The 18,016-nt window shown below is 36.5% G+C and overlaps 1 protein-coding gene across 7 annotated transcripts in view; it reads left to right on the top strand.

Moving 5' to 3' along the window:
* The window catches only part of AFF3 (ALF transcription elongation factor 3), a 565,049-nt gene that overhangs the window by 369,861 nt on the left and 177,172 nt on the right, over window positions 1-18,016 (top strand). For all 7 annotated transcript variants that reach the window (XM_064371398.1, XM_021671747.2, XM_064371399.1 and 4 more), the window contains one exon: window positions 7,717-7,768. In XM_064371398.1, coding sequence (XP_064227468.1) covers window positions 7,717-7,768 — 52 coding nt within the window. The remainder of the gene's footprint in view (window positions 1-7,716; window positions 7,769-18,016) is intronic.

Raw genomic sequence — 18,016 nt, 5'->3', positions numbered from 1 at the left:
TCCCTCTAAAATATTTGTACTAGAAGTCAGGTACAGTAGCTTACACCTGTAATCCCAGCACTTTGGGAGGCCAAGGTGGGCAGATCAGTTGAGGTCGGGAGTTTGAGCCCAGCCTGGTCAATATGGTGAAACTTTGTCTCTGCCAAAAATACAAAATTTAGCCAGGTGTGGTGGCGCCCACCTGTAGTCCCAGCTGCTCAGGAGGCTGAGGCAGGAAAATTGCTTGAGCCCAGGAGGCGGAGGTTGCCGTGAGCCGAGATCCCACCACTGCACTCCAGCCTGGAAGACAGAGTGAGACTGTGTCTCTAAATAAATAAAGAAATTACTCATAATAGAAAAGAAAAAAATTAATGAACTAAGCATCCATCTTAAGAGCTAAAAGAAGAGAAAATAAACTCAAAAAATATGGAAAAGAGACTTACAAAAAAAGACAAAAACAGAAATTGATAAAATAGCAAAGATAAAATTTTAAATATCAATAGAGCCAAAAGTTTATTCTTTGAAGATACAATAAAATCGACAAATTTTGCAGAGAGGTTGATCAGGACAAAAAGAGAAAAGGCACAAATAAATAATACTAGGAATCAAAAAGGGAACAAACTGTGATGCAGATCACGAACATAAAAATATGTTATGAGCAAAATTATGCCAAAACTTTTTCAATACTAGATGAAATGACTATGATTAAAATGATTCTTCAGGTATTATATGTATATATGTACATGTTTTATATGAAATTTGCATCTAAATATAACCTGAATAATCCTATAACCATTTTAACAATTGGCTCAGTAATTTAAAAAAAAATTATTACACACACACAATTTCAAGGCTAGACATTTTTACTAGGAATTCTACCAAACTCACAGGAAGAAGTAATTCCAAACCTACACCCTTCTTCAGAGAATTAGAAAAAGCAAGCAGTTCTCAAATCATTCTGTCAAGCCAGTGTAACCTTGATACCAAAATTTGACAAGCCAGTACAAGAAAAAGAAATTACAGGTATCATTCATGATCATAAATGTAAAATTCTAGGTCAAATATTTGTAAATTCCATCCAGCAAAGTAAGAAATGTATTTTAAAATATAAGAAATTGTATTTATTTTAGGAATCCAAGTTGGATCCTTTTTATAATATTAACATGATTCATTATGTTAAAATATTAAAGGAGAAAAATACAGTTGTTTCAATAAATTAAGAAAAAGTATTTGATAAATTCACTACACATGGTTTAAAGGAAAAATTCTTAGCAAGTCAAGAATAGAAGGCCACTTCATTAACACAATAACAGTATCTGCCAAAAAAACAAACCTCAGAACAAGCATCCTATTTAGTGCTGAAACATTTACAGCATTGCCCTCAAGATGAGGAACAAGACATGGGTTCTACTTTTATCCATCATTACACTAGGAATCCTTGGTTGAGGCAATAAACTAAGAAAAAAAAGTATCTGTTAGAAAGGAGAAAAAAATTCATTTTCTCAAATTACATTGTCTATGCAGAAAACTCAAAAGAATCTACAGATTATCAGGATTAATAAGAAAATTTAGCAAGATTGCTGTATACACAATGAATTTCATTTCCCTACACCAATAACTGAAAAATTATAGTTTAAAACAACTTTTAATATTAGCACAAAGATATAACTTATTAAACAATAGCCTTGTCAAAAAACGTGTTAAGACCTCTAATGGAGAAAATTAACTAACTATTGAAATATGTTAAAGAAGATCAAATTAAATGGAGATGCCTAATACCAGGTACATGAATTGGAAGATGCAATGTTGTAGATACAAGTTCTCTTCAAATTGACCTATAGATTTAATACAGCTCCAATCAAATTTCCAACTTTTGTGTATGTGGAAATTGACAAACTGATAACTCAAATTTATACAGTAGAACAAAGATCTAAGAATAGCTAAGATGTTCCTGAAGAGCAAGGTAAGCCTTGCCTTACAATATTTTTAAAATATATATTAAGCTAAGTAATGAGGGTAGTAATAGACAAATTGAGCAATGAAAGCAAGTGAGTAGAGACCCAGAAGCAGAGCCACAGGTGTATGAAAACTGGACTCATGGCAGAGATGATGATGCAGATCAGTGGAGAAAGAACGGACTTCAGGTACCGTAATAACTGATTATTTCTAGGGAGAAAAATGAAACTAACTCCTACCCCACACCATATATAAAAACCAATCCAGGTATTTTTTAAAGATCAGTAAAAGTATATGCTCTTAGAAGACAATATAAAACATTTTTCTGACGTGTTTCTTAAATCACAAAAAAAGTCATATAAAGAAAATTATCTATAAATTCAAGTACATCAAAATTAAGAACTTTACATTATCCAAAGATAACAGAAAAAGTAAAAAGGCTAACACTCAGAAAACTTTTATCTATATATTGAAAAGTTACATACACACACACATACACACATGACCATATGTATGGCTCTTATTGAGACAATAAAATGTTTCTATGAATAAGACATTAATACTAAAAAATAAATTTTAAGAAATTACACAAAGCAACTACAAAATACTTACCTCATTAGTACTCAGAGAAATGCAAACACCACAACAAAATTTTATTCTATATTATTAAATTAGAATAACGTTAACCATAACAAGTGTTGGTGTGGATGTGAATCAGTTTGAAGTCTCATATACTGTCTGGGAAGTGTTAATTCGGAAATCAGTTTTGGATTCCTTGCTGAAGTTGGCCATATGGAAATCTTAAGGCCAAGAACTCCTAACATGTGCATGAGGAATGGTGTTCATGAATGTTTGCAGTTGCATTGTTCATAATGGAAAAAATCTAAATGTCCATCAGGGTAGAACAAATAAAAAACTCTGGTGTATTTGTGCAATAAAATACTGCACAGCAGTGAGGATGAACAAACTGTAGCTACATGCAGGATGATGGCTAAATCTTAAATTCCTAACACTGTGTGACAGAAGTGAGTTTCAGAAGAATGCCTAGGTATGATTATAGTCATATAAAGTTTAGAAACGACAATGACCAAAAAATAGTTAATTTATTAATACATAATACGTGGTTAAAAAGGAAAAAAAAAAACTCTCCAGAAAACAAAGAGAATGATTGACACAGTTCTTTTGCCAATAGCTGGTGGGAAGGGTGGGAAGAGATGGGAGCCGGTGAAGACGCTTTTGATGATATTCCATCCCTGGCCTGGAAAGTGTTTTCACAGTTCATTCATTGTAATGCTTGGAAAGTGTCTACATACATTTCATGTAAATATACATTTTATGTTCACTGAATGCATGCTCTATTTTACAGCATTTTAGGGAGAACATAACCTTAACTTGAGACAAACCTGTGATGTGGTGGAATATAACAGTGGGAATTCATTTGACATAAATGCTGGGAACATTTGCACTCATTCCATGTTAGTGACATTCCCTTCTGTTCAGGTCTACTCAGACTGCCTTGTTCTTTAGCGACTAATATTTATATTGTCACAATATTGCTAGTTCTCATTATTAGTTTATAATTTTTTACTTGACCTATAGGCAAGACCAAAAATTAAATTATTAACTAAATTAATATTAAGGAGGATGACTGAATAATTACTGAACAGAATATAAACATTTTCAATCTTGGCGATATAAAAGGAAAGATACAGCTGTGAGCCAGGAGGTGGGAGGGAAAGATAGATGAGTGAGTTTCCTCATTTTACATGTTATAAAAGAAAAGATACTGTCAGAAGGTGATTAATCACAAAAAATAAGATTAAATGTATTTAAAGTTACAAATACCCACTAGAAGCACTAAAAGCAATAACAGAACTAATAAAAATTACAAGGCGGGGGAATATTAAATACCTTGCCTCTTGTCTTTCATATCAGAAGTCATTAGGCACTCTCTACAGTTGGGACATCTAGCAATAAAAACACATCGGCTGGGTGCAGTAGCTCACACCTGTAATCCCAGCACTTTGAGAGGCCAAGGAGGGTGGATTACTTGAGGCCAAGAGTTCAAGAGCAGCCTGGCCAACATGGTAAAACTCTGTCTATACTAAAAGTACAAAAATTAGCCAGGTGTGGTGGCATGCACCTGTAATCCCAGCTACGTGGGAGGCTGAGGCAGGAGAATGATTTGAGATCACTCGGGAGGTGGAGATTGCAGTGAGCTGAGATTGTGCCACTGCACTCCAGCCTGGGCAACAGAGTGAGACTCCATCTCAAAAGAAAAAAAATCGCTTAGAATAATGATTGAAGGGCTAATATAATTTAAAATGAAAGCAAGCAAAGTCATTATCTTTTCTTTTCTGTTCATTTTTTTTACCATAAACATGGATTGTTTTTAATATAACTATGTAGAAATGTTGCGGTATGGCAAAACTTTGCTCTGCAGAATTCAGTGTAATGCAGGTTTGTTTTGCTTTTCCTTTTCAAAACACATATTTAGTCCCTATATGACACTACGGATGGAAAGCAAGATACTCCAGCAGTGCAGTCCATTTAAATGTTTAAAGAGTGTGAATTCCTTACTATTTATCTTTATGCTCACCAGAGCACCCAACATAGAAGTCCTCTCTACGTTGAGTTAAAAAGGTAACTGTTATAATTTTTTTAAGTGACCTATTGGAGTCAGCAAGCTGTTTCATACCTCAGACTGTATATTCCTTCTTACTGGCATGGGTACCTTAAGCATCTTTTTCCACTGCAGCATAGGATTCTGTATTACTGACAGATGATCTGAACAGGAGACTCATACTGAGCACCTAATGTATGTTAGGCACTGTGGAAGGCCCAGGCAGACAAATATGGACTGTCAAATTGAAAGTGTGTAATACACATAGATACATAGATTTTACATATATTTACATATATACATATGTATTTGCATATGTAGTTATGTCTTGGGCTCATTTTTTCCCCTCTTCCTCTCTGTAATTGTATTTCCACATGTAAAATGGCTTCACTGCACCCAAGCCAGTCTCTTATGTCCAGCTTATTAATGACCAGTGAAGGTTCCCTCCCAAAGAGACCAGTGTGGTATCCATCATGAAAACAGCTGACACAAACAGGAGGACCCTGGACAGCCCTATTTGGGTAGAGATGGGGTTGGAAAACATCTCCTGAGCACCCAACTAAAAAAAAAAAAATTGTACTTATGTTCTAGAATGTTCCAGCTTACTTTCATCATTTTCTCTTGGGTCCTAACAAAGAGACCATATTTCCAATGGTGTATACACTTAAACATTTCAAGTTAACTTCAGAAATTGCATCACCTAAAATTTCAAGATGTTGGGGAAAATTTTGTGTTTTATTCTTTCTGAAGGATGAAAAGAGTTTTAACCCCATCTCAGTCCTGACCAGCTTACTTTTCCCCCCCGCAGAAAGGCAGATTCATTGTCAGCACTGAAGTTACTCAGAACACTTCCTCTCAGACTGTTCACCATGTCCTGTTTGGCCCCACCGTAGCCTTCCTATTTGCCAGAACCTATTCTGTTTGCCCTGTTGCCACAACATAAGCGCTACTACAAGCAAAGATAATCAGCTGCGGCTCTGTCCCCGTCCTGAAGCCAGCCCAAGACTCAGGCAGCATTATTGGTCAAGGCAAAACATATTTCTTCAAATATCCAAACAATGCCTTCGTTTTTTATTTTCAATTTCCTGTTTTCTGACATAAATTGTTTGGGAATTTTACCATTACCTGATCCTTCCAAGCCTGCTGTTTTACATCCTTCATTAAGATGGGATCTGGTGACTCCTGGAGGCTACAGCCGAGGGAAAGTAACCACTTCCACCAAATTCAAGGAGGTTGGGGGAAAGGATCCATATATTTGAGAAAAATATACTTCCATTTAGTTTTGTCTTATGTAATGCAGGTGTTGTAACTCTCTATTTTAGAATTATGGGAGGGATTATGGTTAGTCCATGGAAAAAAATGTTTCTGCAAAGTACTAAATTACTTTCCAGCACTGAAGCCAGTTGAACAGACCTTATTTGCCTCCTAAATGAGCGCACCACAGACCTTGCCTGGAAGACAAAATATGTAAGAATGAACTTTAAAGCAAGTTTATTAATTTGCTGCTTTAGCCTTTATTCCAACATGGTTTTATATGTATTGAGGCCCTGTCTAATCCATGTTTGTTATCAAGGCAGTTAAAATAGATTTTGTGGCTTTTTTATTTTTCCCCTCATCTGACCAACTTTTAGCCCAAGTACCTTTGGGCACTGGGTAACGCAGGGTTATGGCTGAGATAGATGTATAAACTATAGAAACTGTGTTTTCTTTTCCTCACAACTGTTTGTTCCTATAAGAAAAAGAAAAGAAAGTAGAAAGTTTGCTTTTGAGTTTCGTTTGGGCAGTGCCTTCAGGATATGTTCATATGTAATTTAGGGAGTCATTCCTGGGACTAAATGACCACAAGCTAACGTTGACAGCTGACAAAAGGGGTATGGCACAGTGCGTGGGCCCGAGGACCTGAACAGTAGACCAAGATATTCTAGAGATCACCAGGCCTGACTTCAAAGAGCACAGCAAAGCAAGTTACTACCACAGACCTATTTCCTGCAAGTCACAGCCTTCTCTGGGGTGTATTAGCTCTGCACAACCATCAGGAAACACACAAGCTGACATGCTCAGTTATGAGTGACTTCTCCTTCCATCTACAAGTCTCAAAGAAATACAAAGAAAATCCTTAGAAAATGAGATGCATGGTTCAAACCACCAGTTGATTAAGGATTAGGAATTACATTATGCCTACTGCAAACTACAAGAAGTGAACTGGTTCCAAGCTCCCCCAACTACGTATAGCTCGTTAGTTCCTCAATGATCACAGCCCACAGAAGCATGTCTTTAGCCTTTCAGATGGTCAGAAAGGATTTCTGGTTTATATCTCATTCTTCTTTAAGCTAGGGACCCCAAAACCTGTGACCAGGGCTCTCCATGGAATATAAAATAGGGGGATCTTGGGACCTACAGTGCAACCTCAGTGTTTTGTAAAAATTCTCTCCTCCTGGCCAGATCCAGTGGTTCACACCTGTTATCCCAGTACTTTGGAAGACCAAGGAGGGCAGATCACTTGAGGTCAGGAGTTCGAGACCAGCCTGGCCAACATGGTGAAAACCCCCGTCTCTACTAAAAATATAAAAATTAGCTGGGCGCGGTGGCAGGTGCCTATAGTTCCAACTACTCGGGAGGCTGAGGCAGGAGAATCACCTGAACCCGGGAGGTAGAGGTTGCAGTGAGCCGAGATTGCACCACTACACTCCAGCCTGGGCGACAGAGCAAGATCCATCTCAAAAAAAAAATTATCCTCCAAGTTCTGATTCAGCCTGACCTGGTTTGGCTTGTGTTAGCGGAAGCAATCAAAGTTCAAAGTGCCTTGAATATAGAATGCCAATGGATTTATTTCCTGAAATTTTCTGTAAAGTGAAGTGGAAGGAAACAGGTTCCATCTGTAAGATATTCATCTTCTGGCAAGGTCTCCACTCCAAGCCTCTGGTTGTTTGCAAATAGCTCTTTAGTACCTACTCACAGATCTGTGCCTGGGCAATTGCATTGCAGAGAAGAAATTATTTTGCAAATTTGGTTCTCAGACAATAAAAGATGTTTTAAAAGCCTCCTGCTACACATTTTGAAAGATTGTTAATAGGAGCATGGAAATGTATTTAATCTCTCTTAAATCTTAAAGACTGTAAGATTCATATGTCGGTATTTTTTTCTGCTTCCTTTTTAAGAGAAAGGTGATGCAGAGCCAGAGAGTCCAGACAATGGCACATCGAATACATCGTAAGTCTCTTTCGTTTTTCTATCAGAGATGCCTGTTCTTAAATATGCCTTGTAAAATGAGATAGTGTGAGTATCTTGTAATAGTATTAATGATGATGGAAGGAAGCCCATGGTTCTCTTTTCTCATGATAATGTCTCTTTAAATGCTTTGGGTGCAGATGCATTTTGAGGTCTTTTTAATGCTTTAGCAGAGTAAAAGGAATATTGAAAAATGCAAATGCTTCTCTTTATGAAGTAGAAATGTAACGAGATTTGAGCATGTATGCTGCGGGGATTTGGTTGGAGACTTTCAACACCATCTTAAGAATTGCAGAACTAACTTTTCACACTTAAACTGGGAGGTATGCTGTTCCACACAGCTGTGCAGTAACAAGGTCATTTCAGAAGCTTGCCATCTGCAACCTCACCTTGGAATTATGTGAAAAGTACAATTATAGATATCTCTGGAATCTCAAGAGTTTGTTGGTATTTTTGAATTAACAAAAGCAGTTTTAAAAAGATAAGCAAAGACCCTTATAAAATGTGTGCTCCTCACTCTGTGTTTTGTCTGTTTCTTCTCAATATTCAAGAAATCTAAGTATATTTTTACTGATTAATTTGATGCCAAATTGATATATCAACATTTAAATTAAAAAATTCATGAGCTAGCAAGTGACTTTATTTTAGCTCCATAAGAGTTGGTAACAGATTTGTTCCTTAAAAATCTTTATTTGTATCAGTTATGAGCAGTGACATGTGTTTTCGTATTATGACAGGCTTTGTGAATTTATCTGTATGGGGATCAGTATTCTTATTACGAAGCATTTTCTAAGTACCGTTGATTAGAAATCACTTTGTGGTAAAATATCGCGTGTCTTATTTTGTCTAAAATCTATTTCTTAGTCTAGAAAGATTTTTTGGCTTGAATGGGAGAGCTGTATATTTCATAAGAGATATGATTATATGTTTGTCTTTCTTAAGATACTTCCCTAAATGTTCTAAATAGTTCCATTGTCCTGCTTTCGGGTGATATAATGAATGTGGCTTGTCTTAAATGGTTAAAATACTACTAATTTTTAATTTCTTGTGTGTTGTAAAATATAATGGGAAAGGCTTTTAATGCCATCTGGAGGCATTTTAGAGAACTGAAAAGGATAGAATCATTGACAATTCCGTTATTTTGAGTAAAACTTGAAACTGCATAAAAATTCATGCAACCAGGATGTAAGCTATTTGGGGGAAGTTGTATTTTCTAATAAATTATTTTATAAAAGTTTTAATTATTATAGAAACAATTTTTTTCAAATTCTAAATAAAGAAATTATTTTAAAGATAGACAATGGAACATATGAAGTATGTTGGAAAGTGACTAGCATCCTACATTTAATTTTACATATTTAAAATCACATTCAGTAGGCACCCATTTTGTTAAGGCAGTCTGATGTGCTTTTAAAGTTCTCCTTCCCTGTAATCCCAGCACTTTGGGAGGCCGAGGCGGGTGGATCACGAGGTCAAGAGATCGAGACCATCCTGGTCAACATGGTGAAACCCCGTCTCTACTAAAAATACAAAAAATTAGCTGGGCACAGTGGTGCGTGCCTGTAATCCCAGCTACTCAGGAGGCTGAGGCAGGAGAATTGCCTGAACCCAGGAGGCGGAGGTTGCGGTGAGCCGAGATCGCGCCATTGCACTCCAGCCTGGGTAATGAGCGAAACTCCATCTCAAAAAAAAAAAAAAAAAAAAAAAAAGTTCTCCTTCCCTTATGTATTTCTAAAACGTCTGTTCCCGGCTGGGCTCAGTGGCTCACGCCTGTAATCCCAACACTTTGTGAGGCCGAGGCAGGTGGATCATTTGAGGCCAGGAGTTTGAGACCAGCCTGGCCAACATGGCAAAACCTCGTCTCTACTAAAAATAGAAAAGTTAGCCGGGTGTGGTGGCACACCCCTGTAATCCCAGCTACTCGGGAGGCAGAGGCACAAGAATGGCTTAAACCCAAGATCATGCTACTGTACTCCAGCCTGGGTGACAGACTGAGACCCTGTCTCAAAAATAATAAATAGAAAAATAAAAAATTTATTCCCTAAAAGCATTGGCTTGCTTTACTCTGTACCGTATTTCTTACAACATCTATGAAAAATAGATAAGTTGTCTGAGGAATTACTTTTAAATCCTCTGTAAATATAAAAACAATATTTCCTCTGTAAATATAAAAACAATGCTAGAAGCATCACCCTATGTCCTGCCTCTTTGAGCAAAGCAGTTTCTTAGGCACCTGCATCTTAAACTAGAAATAACAGGTTGCAGGCATCTCTCTTAAAAGTGGAGAATTCTGAACTTGAAACCACTCAAGAGACCTCTAAAAGAGGTTCTGTTATAATTGGGTATGAGGTGCAGTACATTACGGATAAAGAGTGAGATTCAGGATGCCTTTGATTTGTGTAGCATTTTACATTCTTACATGCAGTGTCTATTTGAGCTTTTTTAGGTAGGTAGAGTAGAGACAACATCACCATCTTATGGATAAGGAATCTGAGGACCAGAAAGGTCATTCCAGGACAGGCGTGGTGGTTCACACCGGTAATCCCAGCACTTTGGGAGGCCGCCAAAGTGAATGGATCACCTGAGGTCAGGAGTTTGAAACCAACCTGGCCAACATGGCAAAAACCCATCTCTACTAAAAATACAAAAATTAGTTGGGTATGATGGAATGTGCCTGTAAACCCAGCTACTCAGGAGGCTGAGGCAGGAGAATCACTTGAACCTGGGAGGCTTAGGTTGCAGTGAGCCGAAATCATGCCACCATACTTCAGCCTAGGCAACAGAGTGAGACTCTGCCTCAAAAAAAAAAAAAGTCATTCCATTTAAGTAAGGAGTTAGAGCATGAACTTTCTGATTTTTGCCCATTTTCCATACTAAAGGGGATGTGGGTCTCAAGGGACAAAGCAAAGCCATGAGTCACAATCAAGTAGAAAAATTGGGAGGAGAGGATTTGTTAAGAAGTAAGCATATTAGTTTGGTAGGGCTGCCAGAACAAAGTACCAGCAAGTAGGTGGCGAAAGTAACAAATTTATTTTCTCATGGTTCTGGAGGCTGGAAGTCCCAGTCAGGGTGTCAGCAGGGTTGGTTGCTTCTGGAAGATATAAAGAGAGGTGCTGTCCCAGGCATCTCTCCTTGGCTTGTAGGTGACCATCTCCTCCCTACGTGTCCTCATGTCATCATCTCTCTGTGCATGTCTATCTCTCTGTCCGTTTATATAAGGTCAGCAGTCATATTGGATTAGGGCTCACTCCAATGACCTCATTTTAACTTGATTAACTCTGTAAAGACCCTGTCTCTAAGTAAGGTCACATTCTGAGGCACTGAAGTTAGGATTTCAACATATGAATTTTGGGAAGGAATAGTTTGGCCCATAACATTAAGGGGCAGAGTATCAGAATGATTCCAAAGCCAGGTAAACAGAACCAGGGGCACACAGATTTCTGAAAATGTGAAAAGGGAAGACAGCCTAAGTAAAACATGAAACATGATGGGCTCCATAGCAGCTGAAGGAGTGGAGCAGAGCAAAGAAAATGGGGCTAGCAAGCACAGGGCACTAGGAAAGTGCCTCTTCCATATTCATGGTGTGGTAGAACCGGCATGGCTTCAGTAAGGCCTGTACATCCCTCTGTCTATATAACTCTATGACCCTGAGTCACTAAAGCCATTATACGGGCTTAAATTCTAATACAAGGTTGAGAGTCTCCAAACAGAAGAGCTTATTTCCTAAGGAAACATCTTTCTTCATGGCCTCCTTTAAAAACAGAAGATCAATCATGATTGGTTTCAGATGGTCAATGACTGGCAGTACAACATAGTCTGGACAACACCTGAGGAACCCTTCAGTATATATTATTTAACGATCCTATGAACATTCAGGAAGATGAAAGCGATTTAATCTTAACACGTAAGTACACACAAAAACATAAATTAAAATGTCTGTGACAGACTTCCAGTTATATTAATGATGGAAGAACTTATCTTGGACTAACTCTTCTGCAGATAGCTGTTATAAACTCTGGACAAAATACTTTTGTTAAAAAAGCTATTTGTAATCCAACTAAAAGAAGGCAGAGAATGTAGGAAATTTGATCCTTGAGAGGGTCACTGGACTGAGGGAGAACTACATTTCTATAGCTTCTCCTATGAGGGCATGCCCCGGTCCACAAAGAACTATTAGAACTCAAGGAGAAAGCCACAGCTGCAATGGCTTGAGGTCTCAGGGGATAGAGTTCAGGGCTTCCAGAGTGGCTGAAAATTGAGTAAGTCACAGAAAGAAAAGAGCCATAAAGAAGAGAGCCCTCCATTCTGTATACCAATTTCTGTCAATCCTTGAATAACCCATAAACTGCATATGTGTGGGGAGTATGCCAATGAGCCTAGTGGAAAACAATAACTAGAAAGCCAAAAATGCTGAGCAGAGATTTCAGCTGCTGCCTACTGCTGACAGCTACTGCCTACAAAGTTCAGAATTTGAATCCCACCCAAGTTACAGGGGCTTGGTAAATGCTGCGGATTTTCTATTGAAACCCCAGAAGGGTTGTGCCTTCAAAGGAGTCACACGAACATTAAGGGCAAAACCAAAACACATTCTTCCTAACAAAGTATAACACTAAGTATCCACAAGTTCAAGCTAATCAGCTAAAAATTTCATAGCCTGATAGAACAACAACAACAACAACAAAATCAACACTGTTTAAAAGAAGAAAAGAGAATTTAGAATCTCTAAAACATAAAATTTACAATGTTCATTAACCAAAAATTTTTAAAAAATGAGTAGGAAAATGTGATCCATAATCAAGAGAAAAAATACCCACTGTAATAGACCCTGAGGTGACCTAGATATTAGAATTTTCAGACAAGAATTGTAAAGCAATTACTCTAACATGTCCAATGATATAAAGGAAAACATAGTCATCATGACTGAAAAGAAGGAGAATCTCATCAGGGTAATGGAAACCTATAAGAATAACCAGATAAACACTTTGGAACTGAAAAATGTAACATTTGAAATAAATGAAGACTAGAAACTACAAAATAATTAGTAAACTTAAACTCATATCAGTAAGAATTGTTCAATGTGAAAAACAGAATAAAGATTAAAAACCAATCAACAGAGCCTGAGAGAATTATAGGAAAATATCAAGCAGTCTGATATACATGCATTGTGGTGCCAGGAGGAGAGGAGAGGAAAAAATAGACCTGAAAAAAATATCTGGAGGAATAATAGCATAAAACTTCCCAAATTGGATGAAAACATTAATTTATAGATTCAATAAGCTTAACAAGCTGCAAGCTGGATAAACACAAATAAAACTACACTGTGGAACATTATGGAAAACTAAACAGAAAAAGAAAATCTTTAAGACAGCCAGAGAAAAATAATGTATTATACACAGAGGAACACAGATACAATTTACTGAAGAATTCTCATCACAAACATGGAGGCTGTAAAACAGTGCAAAAACATCTTTAAAGTGCTAAAAGACAAAAAGAGAAAAAGGAAGTACTGTCAAGCCAGAATCCTAAACAACCAAAAATATCCTTCAGAATTGACAGGAAAATAAAGACATGTTAAGATGTATGAAATATGAGAGAATTCATTTCCAGTAGGCCAACACTACAATAAATTGGCAAAGAAAATTTGCCGGGCTGAAGGGTAATAGTATGAGATGGAAGCTCAAACCTATAAGAATAAAATATGTATAGGAAATGATAAATATATGGGTAAATATTTTTTAAATTACTTAATGTAAGAATCAAAATATTTTGTGGGATTTGTGATGTATGCAGATGTAAAATATGTAACAAAATAACACAGACAATAAGGGAAGGCAAGTGGAATTTTACACAGCTGCAAGATTTTCACATTTTATGTGAAGTGATATGATATTAAATCTAAGTAGACTGGGGATAAGGTAAAGATGCATAGTGTAATACCCAGAGAAACCACTAAAAACAAATACCCAAAAGCAGCATAGCTAAGAAGTCATTGCAGTAATTAAAATAAAATACAAAAAAACAAATTAACATAAAAGATGGCAGGAAAGAAAGACCAGAAATGAAAAACAGTAGATATCAATAGAAAATAGAAAAATAGTAAACCTGAACCCAGCCATATTAGTAACTGCATTAAATACAAATGGACTGTCATAGTCCGTTTAGTGTTGTTATTACAGAATACCTGAGCCTGGGTGGTTTATGAAAAAAAGAGGCATCCTTAGCTTGTGGTTCTGCAGGCTGTATGGGAAGCAGGGCACCAGCATCTGCTTGGCTTCTGGTGAGGGCTTCTATGCTGCATCAAAACATGGTAGAGAAGGGCAAAGGGTAAGTGGGCAGGTGCGAAGAGGGAAGCCTAAGAGATGGCCTGGCTTTATAGCAACCCACTCTTCCAGGAACTCTTCCATTTCCTCTAGAGCTATTTTATTCTCTCAAGAGTGAGAACTCAACTCACCTTCAGGGAGGACATTAATCTATTTATGAGGGATTCATGCCCATGACCCAAACTCTACCCTCTAGGCCCCAGCTCCCAGTACCACCACATTGGGGATCAAATTCCAACGTGAGATTTAATGGGGACAGACAAACCATACCCAAACTATAGCATGGACTGAAAACTCCAATTAAAAGGAAAAGATTGTCAGACCAGCTATAAAATTAAGACTGCCTGCTATCTACACGATATGTATTTTAAATAAAATGCAAGTAGGTTGAAGCCAGAAGACAGAAAAGATAAACTATGTAAATAATACGCATAAGAAAGTTGGTATGACTGTATTAATGCTACATAGACTTCAAGACAAAGAGTATTACAAGATGCAAAAAAGGACATTTTATACAACTCAAAAAGTCACTGGTAAATTCTATGAAAACGTTAAGATATGTTTATATCAGTGGAACACCAACAAATGAACTAACAGTCTTACACAAACTTTCAGAAAATAAAGAGAGAAGGAAAATTACCCAATTTATTGTATAAGGCCAGTACAACCCTGATACCAAAACCGACATAAATTTTATAAGAAAAATATCATACAATATCCCATCAATGCTTGAGCAAACCTTGATGCAAAAATTCTTCACAAAATATTAGCATATCTGATTCAGTGATACATGAAAATAATGTAATTCACTATGACTAAACATGATTTATCACAGGAATACATGGTTGGTTTAACATTAGAAAATCAATTAATGTAATCTACTGTACAAATAGCGTAAGGGAGAAAAACCATATGGTCATCCAAATAGATTTTGAAAAAGCTTTTGGCAAAATGGAATACCTATTCATGATTTAAAAAGAAAAAAAAAACACTCTCTGCCAGCTAGGACTAGAAGGAAACTTATTTAATCCAATGATGACTATCAGGAAAAAAACAAAAACCGGAAAGCCTATTGCTAACGTCATATTAAATAGTGAAATTCCAAACACTTCCTCCTAAGATCAGGAATACAGCAAATGATGTCTACCCTTATCACCTCTGTTCAACATTGTCCTATAGGTTTTGGTCAGTGCAATAAGGCACGGAAAGGAAGTAGTAGACATAAAGATTGAAAATAATTATTATTTATGGACAAAGTCCTAAGAATCTAAGGACAACTACAAAATAACTACTAGAATCGGTAAGTAAAGTTTTAAAGGTCAATATCCAAAAATCTATTGTGTTTCTATTTATCAACAATAAACAATTGGAAAATGAGATTTAAAAAGCAATTCCGTTTACAGTAATATAAAAAACATAAAAACTGAATAAATGTAGCCAAAGACATATATGAGCTGTATAATGAAAATTACAAAACATTTATGAGAGAAATTTAAAACCTAACCAAATGGAGAGATGTTCATGGATTAGAAAACTTGACCATGTTGATATCTCGATTTTTCTCATCCTGATCTATAGATTCAACATAATCTTGATCAAAAGGCCTGCAGGACATTTTTGTAGTAAATGGTTTTACAGACTCTAAAATTTTTATAGAAAATCAAATGACTTAGGTAGCCAAAACAATCTTGAAGAACAACAAAGTTGGAGACCTTGCAGTACCTGACTTCGAGACTTACTGTACAACTAATTTAAGATAGTGTGGCACTGATACAAAGACAGACAGATCAGTAGTAAAAATAGTCTAGAAATGGATCCACACACATACCATCAATTGATTTTCCTCAAAGGCACCAAAGCAGTCCAGTGGGTCCGGTGGGGAAAGCTGGGTCTTTTCAACAAATGATGCCAGAGCAACTTCTGAGGGGAAAAATGAATCTCATACCACAGACAATTGAGTTGAGATGGAGCCTAGATCTCAATATAAAAGCTGAAACAACAAAGCTTCTAGAGGAAAACAGAAGACAGTATCTTTACAACTAGGAACAGGCAAAAATTTCTTACAGAGGTCACAAAACCACACAACATAAAAGAAAATTCTAATGGATTGGACTTCATTAAAATTTAAAGATATCAGCTCATCAAAATGAAAATGCAAGCTACAAACTGGGAGAATATATTTGCAATACATATATCTGACAATTTGCTTTTGGAATATCTTATAATATTCTGACAATTCAATGACAAAATGATAAACAAATTTCTTAAATGGACAAAAGCTTTGAACAGACAAAAGAAGAAACACAACTTGGCCAATAAGCAGATGAAAAGGTGCTTTTCACTAATAACATTCATTTTTATTAATGGGAAATAAATGGTAAATAAAAATTAAACCCAGAATAAGATACCACTATATACCCACTAAAATACCTCAAATTAAAAAGACTGACACCACTAAATCATGGTAAGCATATGGAGCAATTCAAACTCTCATGCATTGCTATAGGAGTGTAAAATGGCCTAACAATTTTTGAAAACTGTTTGTTTCTTATAAACACACATTTATTACATGTGTGTTTATATCAATGGAACACCAACAAATGAACTAAAAGTCTTACACAAACATTTGCCTGCAGATTGCATTTGTAGACATTAATACATGAAAAATGAAAAACATTCATTAAAAATATTTGTGCAAGAATATTCATAGCTACTTGATTCATAACTGAAAAACTAAACCCCAGTGTCCATCAACTGGTGAATAAATAGTTGTGGTGTATTTATACAATGGAATGCTTCTAATCAAATAGCAACAAGCTGCTCACACTATAGCAAGGGATGAATCACAGAAGCTTCTATCAAATGAAAGAAGCCAGATACAATAAGGTATATACCATAAAATTTGCTTTATATGAAATTCAAGAAAACAGGCAAAACTAATCTACAGAGATAGAATTTGGAACAGTGGTTGCTATGAGAGGCTGGGGATTGATTGAGAGTTGCCATGATGTGAGAGAGATATATATATACACATACATATATGTATTTATTTATATGTATATTTATATGTATATATGTGTATATATTTATACATAAAATATATACATAAAATAAATGTACATACATATATATAAAATATATACATATATACACGTGTGTGTGTGTGTGTGTGTGTGTGTATATATATATATATTTTTTTTTTGAGACAGAGTCTCATTCTGTCACCCAGGCTGGAGTGCAATGGGGTGATCTCAGCTCACTGCAGCCTCTGCCTCCTAGGTTCAAGAGATTCTCCTGCCTCAGCCTCCTAAGTAGCTGGGATTATAGGCAAGCACCACCATGCCCAGCTAATTTTTGTATTTTTAGTAGAGTTGGCGTTTCACCATGTTGACCAGGCTGGTCTTGAACTCATGACCTAGTGGTCCGCCCACCTTGGCCTCCCCAAAGTGCTGGGATTATAGGTGTGAGCCACCATGCCCGGCCTATATATATATATGAATGATAAAAATATTTATGTGACAGTTTTTTTACCTGATGATAATAATTAACGTATTTTGAACAGTTAACAAGGTACAACTCTTGGCACTTGATATATTTTATCCCCTCTAACCCTTACAACAGTCCAGTACTACTCACATTTTACCTGCAGAAAGAGGCTAATTAATGTCCCTGCATTTATATAGCTTAAAGTGGCAAAGCCAAGTTTTGAACCTGAGATTCAGATCCTGGAAGCCAAACTCTTAACCACTGTCCCATTCTGTTGCTACCTCAGAGCTCTTATATTGTTTAGCTAGAGACAATAACCATCCCAGAAAGACCAAGTAATTAAAGTAATACCTGAAAAGCAGCAGGTCACCATCCGGCTAGACTGTCACCTGTACTAGAAAAATTGTAGGAATAATCAGCAAAT

This window comes from Aotus nancymaae, unplaced genomic scaffold (genome assembly GCF_030222135.1).
Source record: "Aotus nancymaae isolate 86718 unplaced genomic scaffold, 86718_ANA_hifiasm-v0.15.2.pri h1tg000131l, whole genome shotgun sequence".
Taxonomy (NCBI): domain Eukaryota; kingdom Metazoa; phylum Chordata; class Mammalia; order Primates; family Aotidae; genus Aotus; species Aotus nancymaae.
This window is presented reverse-complemented; position numbering and strand designations above follow the sequence as displayed.